The sequence below is a fragment of the Cinclus cinclus genome, chromosome 9 (assembly GCF_963662255.1).
Source record: "Cinclus cinclus chromosome 9, bCinCin1.1, whole genome shotgun sequence".
In the NCBI taxonomy this organism is placed as follows: Eukaryota; Metazoa; Chordata; class Aves; order Passeriformes; family Cinclidae; genus Cinclus; species Cinclus cinclus.
This window is the reverse complement of record NC_085054.1, coordinates 9,241,403-9,253,287: the sequence shown is the minus strand read 5'-3', so window position 1 is coordinate 9,253,287 and position 11,885 is coordinate 9,241,403. Positions and strand designations below refer to the sequence as shown.

The 11,885-nt window shown below is 37.1% G+C and overlaps 1 protein-coding gene across 1 annotated transcript; it reads left to right on the top strand.

Moving 5' to 3' along the window:
* Positions 1 to 1,114: 1,114 nt before the first annotated feature.
* LOC134047200 (plasma membrane ascorbate-dependent reductase CYBRD1) lies at positions 1,115 to 11,404 on the top strand. Its single transcript, XM_062498196.1, has 4 exons — positions 1,115 to 1,587; positions 4,332 to 4,540; positions 7,114 to 7,268; positions 7,477 to 11,404. The coding sequence occupies exons 1-4, from the start codon at positions 1,401 to 1,403 to the stop codon at positions 7,775 to 7,777; spliced, it is 852 nt and encodes a 283-aa protein (XP_062354180.1). The 5' UTR covers positions 1,115 to 1,400; the 3' UTR covers positions 7,778 to 11,404.
* Positions 11,405 to 11,885: the final 481 nt, after the last annotated feature.

Sequence of the window (11,885 nt, the reverse complement as noted above, 5' to 3'; positions counted from 1 at the left end):
GATCTTCTCTTAGATGCTGTGACTTGTGAAATTTAACAATACAAGTGTTCTACTTACCATTGTGAGTAGAATGAGCAACCAGTTAAATCCTGAGGGCTCGTCACACCAAACCCATGCAAACTAAAGCTAAGTATCTTTATACAAGTGCTGCTCAAGTCAAACTTTTCTTTTAAATGTCAGCGTCTATTTTTAGGAGATTAAAGATAATAATGAAGAAATGCATTTGCATCTGCCTCCAATGTGGCTTGGTCTTCAAGTCTCTATATAGATATTTCCAACACTTTAGTAAGTACAGTGTTTGAATTGGCAATATTCTACTGAAACTATTTTAAGTTTCATAAAACTGTTTCCTTTCATTTTCTAGACCTCAGTTTAAGTGTGAGATACCAGAGAGCTCAAATGCTAGCCAGAGTAAATAGTATTTTTTCTCTCAATCAGTTAATGAACTTCTATTTCATATGTAGTTCAATACCATATATATTTTAAAAGTAAGCTAATCAAATACCAGAAAATTAGTGTTGAATATATATTTGGGCATATCCTTCTACTAATTTGACAGGCTTCAGAGCTAACTGAATGTTCTACACCAAAACAAAAAGTAACCAGTGACTAATGATTTGACCAAACTGGTCTAATTGTCTCTTTTGCAATTCCGTTTTCCTCTCTTAACTTTCCTGCAATGGGCCTTTCCATACCTATTGGAATTGTCTAAGTTTTATGCATTCCTTTTCTTTGCTAGTGAACATTTGATATATTTGTGCTATCCAACAGAACAATGTCCGCATCCTCCTGCAAACTTAGGCCAGACTCCGCATATGAAACTGGTTAGTATCTGTTCTATATTTGCAGCACTCAATTAATACAGTGAGAAGGGGGTGATCATGACGGCAAGACTGCGCTCCAGGTAAGTACATCAGTGTCTTTAAGTGCGCTCCTCCTCTGCGTTTTCTGTATTGCTGTCTCTTCCTCGTAACAGCGCTCCTGCTTTATCTCTAAGTGTTTGTGACTGTGGTGGCTTATCTTTATGGCGGGTCTGTGAACTCCCCAACCTCCACAACAGCCTCTCGGCACAAGACCCGTGACCACCAGTCCTTGGCTGCCGTGGGGAGCGCAGTCGGGCTGCCACCCTGGCAGGGGACAGGCTAACACAGAAAATTCTTTTCCAAGGCGGAGTTCTGAATACGACGGGGACGCTCGGAGAGGGCAGGGTGGAGGGGGCGCGGAGGAGCGCAGAGTGCCGCCCTGCTCCTGCTCCCGCCCCTGCTGCGTCCGTCCCATCCCGTCCTGCCCCGTCCCGTCCCGTCCCCGCCGGGCCCGAGCCCGCACACGAGCCCGACCCCGCCCGGCCGCCGGTTCTCCCCTCCTTCGCGGCGCTCGCTGCCCCGCACGGGGCTCGAAAGATGGAGGACTACGGGCGATTCTTGGCGCTGCTGGCCTCTACGCTGCTGGTCGGCTTCTTGTCGGTCATCCTCTCCCTCGTCTGGGTCTTCCACTACCGCGAGGGGCTGAGCTGGGACGGCAGCCCGGGGGAATTCAACTGGCACCCCGTCCTCATCATCACGGGCTTCGTCTTCATCCAGGGCATCGGTGCGTCGGGGGCCGGGCCGGCGCGGAGCTGCGGGGGAGCCGGGCCTGCCTGGGGCCGGGGCCGGGGCCGGGGCCGGGGCCGCGGGGCGCGGGAGGCTCCGGGCGGAGCCGCTGGGGCGGCCCCGGCTGGTAGCGGGTGACAGCGGGAGCGCCGCAGTCCGTCCGCAGTTTAGGGAAGCCAGCACTCCCGCAGAAGGCACAAAGAGCCCCTTGTAATAAGCCAAAATTGCTACATACGGGGTTTGTTTTGTTTTGGTTTTTTTTTCTGCAAGCACTTGTTTATCCTGGCCCGGGGATTGCCGTGCACTTCGAGTAATGCTTGCGAGGTGTGTTTTTCCTAGGCAGCTGGAATTTATGCAAGTTGAAAATCGAAATGCCAGAAATGCTGCCCTAGGAAAGTTTCTCTTTTGGCACTCATCCATGTCCCAAGAAGAGAAAGGAAAGTTCAGTACCACAGAAGCTTGATCCAGGAGCAGGGTTTTTACCAGAGAAAATGTAGCATCACGAGGACTATTAAAATGTAGAAAATTCTCCAGGCTAGACTTAGGATGAATTGTTTTGTAAAGTATATCTCTTAAATTAATCATTGATTCTGTTGCTTAAATATCATATAATTATTAAGATACAGGGTCGCACTTTTTCCCCCCAGTTTCTCTAAGAGTGTACGAACTTTGGATTTCATGGAGTTCAGTCGTGGACTAACATTTTCCCATTACACTTCCAACCAGTCAAAAGGCTCGAAGATGCTGAAGGCCACCTAGCGTTGGCTATGAAGAGAATGTTGTAATTTGAACATACGCTGTAAATTTTTGGTTTTTAGTGGGAGTGGGGCTGTTCGCAACCTTCGTGTGGCTTCAAGCTGCAAACTACTATTGAGCAATAAACCATATTTTGAAGCTGTTTTACACAATATTGCTCAATAGGAAGTGTAATTTCAGGCTATAAATAAGCAGTGAAAACCACCTGCTGACTTCACTAAGATTTGTACTACTGAATGTGCTCAACCTATTTTTTTATATAAGCATAGAACTTTTGAAGAAAATAGGGAGAGGCTTTCTGCAGCTTTTTCCTACGTATTTGCTACTTTTTTCTCTCTGAAGATCAGTTTTTTCTCTGTGTCACAGAGAAAGAGGGTTGCCCCAAGCCCTGTATAAGTGAGGATATATGTAAAGTAAGTGGAAGTTTAGCATAGCTAAGAAACGACATGCATACAAGGAATTCACTAATAATACAGCATAATTTAGGGAGGAAGTCCTATTACATAATAGGAAAAGCAAACCTGGAGACTGAAGGGGTGTTGTAGTAAATCAGGTGAAATATCAACAGTCTGCCACTGAATTCAAAGCAATTTGGATGAGAGTGGGAAATCAGATACCTCTTTGAATACATACAAGAAAAAGAAGTCTTTAAGTAGTTGAGAGTAGAAAGGTGTAGCTAAAATAAACTTGAGTAAATTTGAGTAGAGAATTTTAAATAATAACTAAACCAATTTTTCCTTGGGTTTATTACTCTATACAAAGGATGGAAATCTTGTATTGTTGGTCAGTAACTCTAGAATTTTGCCCTGTACATTTGTAAAAGGACAGATGTCCCATATAAAAATATTGCAAGATAACTCTGCCCTGTGTGATGTGCTTTAAAATCATAGTTCAAAACAGGAGTAAGAGCTGAGTCACAAAGCTCAGTCCAGGGTGCCTAGGCTGTCAAATTTCCTAACAGTAGTAGAGATATTCTGCCTTGAGAAAGCTTTTCACAAGGCTGCTTTAACATGTCACCACCAAACATTCTAATTGTGTATGTGCTTTTAACCTAGGCTGTTTTAATTTTAATGTGAAATTACACATCACTTCTGAGTAAATTTTTAAGAGCTTGTACTCACTGAAAGGTGAATTCCTTCTCTCCCCTTTGTTTCCCAGATTGTCTTTCCTCCTGTACATCTGAAAAGCTATGAGAAAGGCAGGGAGAAGTGGTGATGGGGAAATAAAACTTTTATTTCTTGGAGAACACTTGCAAGAAGCAGCTCTAGGTTAAGTTATTCTTATGGACCATCTGGAGTCAGATCAATGGATATTATGGTTTGGTTCAGACTGGACAAAACATTGTCTACTAGAGTTATTAATTCAAATATAGGCAAAACTTCCCTACATTCATCTAAGAGTGGTGGAAGACCTGTATTTGTTAAATGCTTTTGTTCCTGAAGTCAGATTATGATTCTCTTATGCTGAAGAGCATTTTCCCATTCAAAGTAGTCTTACTGATATCAATGTAATAGACAGTCATATAAGTATCTGTGCAATTAGAGAACAACATTATCCAAAGTTGGCAAAGAGAATAAATATAAAATAATCCCATATACTTTCTCAACATAAGAATCAGGCTGTATCATTCCAATCTACCTAGTAGCAGAAAAATCACAATCCTATGCCAAATCCCTGTTAGATCAATTTAATGACTGAGGAAAAAATGACACCAAGTTATTTACTGTTTTGTTTTGTTGGGTTTTTTTTTTAGTATTTTATATTGAGGGAAAAAATCCCTTAAAAGCTGCATTTAAGCCTCAGTTGTATTTTCAGAGTATGCTATGCTATGCATATGAGGAAAAGCTTTTGAATAGACTTTTTAAAAGACTTACGGTTGGATTTTGCTGAAATTTACAATGTAACTATGTGAATTATGCATAATTATTAATATCTGAAAGAAATTATCCTATAAGGCCTAAAATCTTGATTCTCTTCTTTTTTCAGCTATTATTGTGTACAGATTGCCCTGGACCTGGAAGTGCAGCAAACTCCTAATGAAGTTCATACATGCTGGATTAAATACCATAGCTATGGTTCTTGCAATTGTTTCTATGGTAGCCGTGTTTGATTTCCACAATGCCAAGAACATTCCTAACATGTACAGTCTGCACAGCTGGATTGGGCTAACTGCTGTTATATTTTATTCTCTCCAGGTCAGAATCCAACTGTATTTATAAACAGGTTGTAAATTTGAATAATGTTTTGAGTAATTCAGGCACAATAGGCTCTTGCTAGTAGTACATTGTGACTTCTGGGATAGCCATTTTACACTCTGATTTGCCAAATCATCATCTAAATGTACTAATAGTGGATCAATGAGTTTGAAGAAAAATGCACTCTTAAGCATATTTTGCTTATTTGCTGGCATAACAGCCATTAACTTACAATACAGTTACACAGTAGTGTGTTTCTAAACCTTATTAACTCCTGAACTTACAGCAAGTTATTTGGTTTGTTGGCAGAATATTTAAATACAGTTAGAGCATTTATTAAGGAAGTTTCAAATGAAGTAACAGCTTTTCTATTTTTTTTTTCTAGCTATCATAAATTTAAGTAGTCACTTCTTGACCTCAAGACTTTTGTTAATCAGCAGAACAAGTGCATCAGGGAGCAGTAGAGATGTAAAGGATCTGACATCTGAATGAGCTACCACTGCCTAACCAGTTTTCCTGAATCAACAGAACTTTGACAGATGTTCGTGGGCACGCTTTTAACTGCTCCTCTTGGCAGAGAATTAGCATTATTGTAATGTAAAAAGAGCTAACTTAGTGAATTTTGCATTTGGCAAAGAAGAGCAACCATGCCCTGAAATTTACAGAACACATACAGATGCTTCTGCAAATACATTCCGAACTCCCTATATTGTGCTATTACACTACGGAAATTTATTTTGTTCCTTCAAATTTTTTTTTTCCCAAAACACTAAAAAGAAAAAAATTATCTATGATCGAGCACAGAAAAGCCTCAGCTAAGGGATTCCAGTTCTGGACTTTATCCTTCACTGCTCAGGTCAAGAGGTACAGGAAAGAGTGTTGAAATCGTTTTTTTAACATTTAGAAGAAAAAAGAAAGCACATTGCAGTGTTGTTGAGTATAATCTCTAGAGTGGAACAAATTAACAAGAACGACTATGAATGAGTAAGACAGAACAATGTTAAAATTAAGTTTGTCCTAATAATGCAGCTATTTCAAGGAAGTCTGTGCTGCCACTACTCTGAGTATCAGTATTTTTTCCTAATAGTTAAATGAAAAATTGTGACTAAAATCTTAGTTCTACTTTTCATTTTGCTACTATAAACATGATCAATGGCTCTTAATGCCTTGCTTGTCACATCAAAAGACCCTTGGTGTCCTCCAATCTGGGATGTAAGTCTCCAGTCAGAGACTGATGTTTGTTAAGTGACTGAGCTTTATAAAAAATAGGCATAAAGTAGTATCTTTGTTAACAGAGAAGTCACTGGGCACTTAGCAGAAGGGGCATGCCAGTCATATGCTCACATAATACTCTGCCTGCAATATTGTAACTATATTGTAATTAAGCCAAATATAGGTTAATACAGTATAGCACACTGACATAAATTTAAGAATAGGGCAAAAATATAAAATGAGACTGTCTCCTGGAAAATAATGTCTCTGGAAAGTACTCAAAAATGACATGAAGCTCTAAATGAGTTCTCACAATGCTGTGACAACGAGAAAAAGATGGCATTAGTGAAACTAATATGAAATATTAAGGATTTTTAAAATATAAAATAATGATCAGAAAACTAAAAAGCAACAAACCCAAAGAAATTCTGGAAGTAATTTGAGAGCTGGAAAAGCTATCTTCCAGTGCAAGACTTAAAAAACTCCAGCTGTTTATCAGAGCTAAGATTAAGAGATTATTTGATTATGATGTACTAAAAAGCTTCCCAGGGAGAAAATACCAGGCTCTCTAATCTATTATGGAAAGTTAAAACAAGGACTAAGACTGAGTTAAAGCAGGATGAAATACAAATTCATGCACTGTGTCTAATTTAGCAGCAGGGGTGAGTAATGGTAGAACAAACTGAAGAAGGAATGCAATCTCAGTATGATTGGGCAAGCCTGTGGATGCAAGCATAGGACATTATGGGTTACTTTCCATCACAAAATTAATGCTAATAGGAGGACTAAGGTCCCTTGAATAACTGATGCCACCCATGCATGTCTTCACTCTGTAAAAGCCATGTGATCAATATATTGAGAGACCATTCTCCTTCTAAATATAGGCACTTATGTTTAACTGAAATTCTAACAAGATAAAATTATTTAATCCACTCAAGTCAGAAGGTTAGACTGTCTTCTGATATTCCTTTATGTGCAAATCTGCACCAGTAGCAGAGAACAGGACTCGATGAGACTGTAAAAAGTGTGGCTCTTCACACCTTTACTATCTTAGTGAATTAGTGACACTGAAAACTTGTGCTTCCAGTACTTAGTTTGGTTGGAGTATTAGCACTATCAGTATGTTTGGACACTGCTATTAGGTAGGATGATTTATAAAATATTTTAATGCCTGCTTCCCAAGTGCTAGTCCAGAATTTTGCTTTGGTTTTGACAGGAAACACATTCAGAAGTAGAAATGCCAATTCTTTTAAATTTTTTAACCTTAAGATATCTCAGAATGGAATTTTTATGATTATTCTTCTTGAGAAGTACAGCTGGTTTTCCATCTAGCCTCAATCATGATTCTGTTTTGGTTTTAGCTTTTCTTGGGTTTTGCTGTCTTTCTGCTCCCACTTGCTCCAGTTCACCTCCGCGTAGCTCTCATGCCAATACATGTTTATTCGGGTCTTACCATCTTTGCAACAGTGATTGCAACAGCTCTCATGGGAATCACAGAAAAGCTTATATTTGCATTGTAAGTATTTGTTTCCACTTGTTTATTAAGGTTATTCATTGCAAATACAACTTCCATTTGCCCAGAATAATAATCATCCAATATTGGGACACTATTTTGTTTTGTTTGTATTAAAAAGACCTACCTAGCAGGACACTGCTGTTTTTAGACCAGGATTATCTTTAATACAATCATTTCTGACCTCTTCTTTCTTTTTCCCCTCTCAAAGGAAAAATCCTGCATACAGTGCATCCCCACCAGAAGCAACTTTGGTCAACTGTCTTGGTCTTTTGCTTGTCATATTTGGTTCACTTATTTTGTGGATGGCAAGCAGGCCCCACTGGAAGCGGCCCCCAGCAGAGAATGCTAAAATTCTGAGGCCCATTGGAGCAACTCCTGAAGGCACAGAAGTAGAATCCACAATGACAAACAGCAGTAATGCAGATAAATCTGATCTGAGGGGCAATACTGAAGCAGCCAGAAAACAAAACATCAAATTTGATGAAGCAGGACAAAGATCAACTATGTAAAGAAAATACACTGAAAAAAAGTATTATTATATCTCCAAATTCCCTCTGGTGAGGGTCCTTCTAATGTAGTTACATTCATATGTAAGTAGGTTGGGGGTTCATTTTTAGTATGGCTTGTTGAAAGATACTCAAGTTTTCTGCATATGGATTTAAATTCCTGTAAGTCCCAAACCTATTTTATTGGTCCATTATTAGTCCATGCCTTGTTTAAAAAAAAAACGAGCATGAATGACATCACATCATGGGAAAATCACATAGTTGGAAACTGTCTTCCTTATCACTTTTTAATTTAATGCATATATCTCTTATAGTCATGAAAAGTTTAACAAGATTGAGACTAAATTTTGAGTGATTGTACAGGTTGAAATATATTAATTAAATACACCAGACAGAAAATTTAGTTTGTCACACATAAATTTTCTGGTAATATTCACTTTTTTAAAGTTCTGATTTCTCTAGCTGATTAACCCCCCATCAGCTGCTATGTTCTAAGGGATTTGAGGTCATTCTGCACTTTATGAGTTACTTCATAAAAATGTTTATTCTAAAATTTTTAATTAGAAAAAAGAAAGTAAAAGTTTGTTTAATATCTTTATAAAATGTTACATTTCCTTTAGAAACTTCTGGGGAGTTTTGGTCTTGTTTTTTTAAAATCAGAATGTATCTGTTGACTTTCTAACAAATTCTACCAAATACATTGTATACAGACTATATTTGGCTTTGAATCACGTGCAATTATTACTGAAATCTAAGGAAATTTTAAGACATCCAAATGCATAATTTATCTTATTTGAAAAGCTATAGAAACACACTAAGAAAAATGTATCACTTAAACTAAGACTTCCTTTTATCCCAGAAGGCAGCAATTTAGCATCTTTATTTGATTGCACAGTTCTGTTAATTTATGGTACTAGACTAGATATTAGGAGGTTAGAAAGCAGAAAAATCTGCTATCAGTCTCACAGAAAAAAATTATGTACAAGTAAGAAATGCTTTCTCCAAGACACAGGTGAGCTTTGCTGTTTTAATAAAATGCTACCTGTTGACTGAAAGCCAGTTTGGGTATCTCCATACTGACATCAAAAGCATTATTATCATAGGCATGAAGACATGCTTTAGTCTATATGCAATCTATACAAACTTTATGACTTTTTAATTTGAAATTACAGTTTTAAATAATGCAATTTTCTCTAAATAATCAAGCATCCATACTGGCACTTTACTTTTATAGCTCTTTCTAGCAATTGAAGTATTAATGTATTATGCTCATTCATTAATTTCACAGATACAAACAATAGTTACACTTTTACTACGACAGAAGAATAATTATAGTATATTATTTGGACTGCACAAGTCCAAAATAATGAACCTTTCAATTATCTCTTGTAAAAGCTGCAGAGCCCACTAGAAATATGAATTTACCACTGTTCATGTTGGAATATCGATAGTTTCAGTCAGTATATAATTTCCTACTTTTAAAATACTACGTAAGTTTTTATCTACTTCAGCTTTTAAAAACCTTTTACTACATTACCCTTCAACAAGTGAGCCAGTTTTGTAGTTCACTGTGTGCTAGTACAAAGTATTTTGGACATGAGTTATTTTGGGTCTTCTCTGACAAGAAGCACCACAGCTCCTGTTATTTGATTTGTAATAATATTTAATTATTTGGTGAATGTAGTACAGGAAGCTAGCATAATAAAATATTTTTAAAACTTTTCTGCTATACCATTTGGTACTCAAGGACTTCATCCAAGAGTTCTATATCTTCCCTTATAGGTTTGTGACCAACCTCACACTGGTGTATTTTTCCACTGTAGAAAATACCTGCTTTTAATGTACAATTCAGATATGACAGAAGGAACACTAACCTAAACCACTAAACTATTGTGTGAGCACTCCTCCAGTCCCACTGTGTGCAATGAATCAAACAGTGAAGCATGACTGGGGAAGTGAATAAATGAGCTCACTTGCAGTAATTTGCTATGCAGCTTTCTATACTGCACTCACACAGGCAACAACATTTTAAATTGTTATGTACTGGCTTGTTACCATGTGTCATCCACCTGTGAAAATGAGCTCACTCAATCCTTGTATAGTACTAGGTCACGTAATAAAATCACATGTTTGTATGGAAAGTAGTCAGTTGCCTAGGGATTGTTCTGGAAGAAACTAACTGTACAGCGTACTGGAAAAAACACAAAATCTATGACTTCTTTTGTTACAGCACGGAGTTGAATGTATTGAAATGAACAGCTTTTAGGTGATTGGTTCTATATGCTGTTAGAGTTAAGCTGTAATAACCAGTTTGCTTTCTGGTTTCCATTGTATTCTATGTACTGTCCAAGGGGAATGATACTTGAAAAAAGAATGGTGGCATTTACTTCTCTATTCTCATGAAGAGCAAGGTACAAGTAACACCAAGGTTGTGGGTTCAAACCCCATCTGGGCCTTTTGCTTGAGGGTTGGACTCAATCCTTCTGGGTCCCTTCTAATCCCTGTGATTATGTGATATAAAACTAACTGAAAATCAAGGATTAGCAACCTTTTGAGGGGAGCCTCCCAGAACATAATTTTGGTTTTCAGTTGAGAGGGTAAACATGATAGCAGAAACTCAGCAGAAGCTTAAAGATTCCATTTGGGGAATTAAGAATCAGTGATATCTCATGTGCATGAACTGTGGGGCTCTGGCTGCTGATCTTTGGAAGGTCCCCATGAGATGCAGTAGATGTAAGCTCCTAAACCTTGATCAACCTTGGTGTGTGCAATTTAAAACAGACAAAACATAGGATAGACATTTGGCTTACTTCTAAACTGATTAAAAAGTATCTCTAAGCATCTTTTCAAAAAGATAAGATTAGTTCAATGCTAAATAAAAATACATAGGTGTTTGGAGAGTAATAGTCCTAAAGCTACTCCTCAGAGTGGCCTTCCATTAACTTTCCTTTTATGCAAATTTTCTTACCTGTATTTATGAGTAACATAAATACAGTAGCAACATAGGAAGTGAAGAAAATGTATTTTCAAAGATACAAATGGAAGGTAGAACTCTAATTTTTTCATCAAGATTTTTCTGCATGTTTGGAAATCATCTACATGATTGTTTTTACAGGAACATGATTGCAGAGCTTACATTCCAGGTTTGGATTCCAATAAAAGCAGGAAGTTACAAAACCTAACATTGAAAGTACTATCTTTTTAAGATGCCTGGAAAAATATGTACTCTATTTTGTCATGCAGTACTATGGACAGAAGTAGAAGAGTGTTTTTTCCAACATTAATGAAACTGAGAAATGATGGTACAAATTAGATTCTAAAATTGAATGTAATTACATCTGTACTTCTTCCTGCATGTTACCAAGAATATTGCATATGATAATGTAAATATGGATTACTTGTTTACATGGACATTTTATTAGTGACTAAGAGATATTGCCAAATATTTTCTATTTCAAAAGTCTCTTTCTTTTGCTTTTGTTTCAGAAAACTCCTTCCTCTGTTTTTAACTGTTCACAAGAACTTAAAAAATTATTTTATCATCCAAAGTACTTCTTTGTAGATGAGAGAAAATATTTAATTACAACGCCTTGTTTTTCTTATTTTTTTATATATTAATAAAAATTATTTTTGAGCTTGTGATACTACCGAGTACAGATTTTTATTATGGTACTAAAATATAACTTTCTAAATTTGGATAATGATCAAATTACTCCTAAATTACATTTTGAAAACAGGAGGAGAGTTGTATGAAGATTCTTAAATATGCCTTAATTTAAACTATTTAAGATGATCTTTATGATTAAATTTACGTACTTTGTAAATATATACATATGTACTTTAGGAATATAATCAGTATATAAAGGAAAGTGAAAGAATTCATTGTATAAGCAATTCATATTTCACCTTCTGTTTGTAACAGAAACTCCTCATAGCAGTTGATAGAGGGAGGAAAAAACCAAACCAAAACTATCCTGTCATGAGAATACGATAGCAAATATGGGAAGATCACGAATTCTGATATATAATGGTATCATAATGCATGGTAACATTGAAATATCCTCAGATAAGTAACAGGCAGACTAAGAACAGACTCCATGGAATCTTCTGA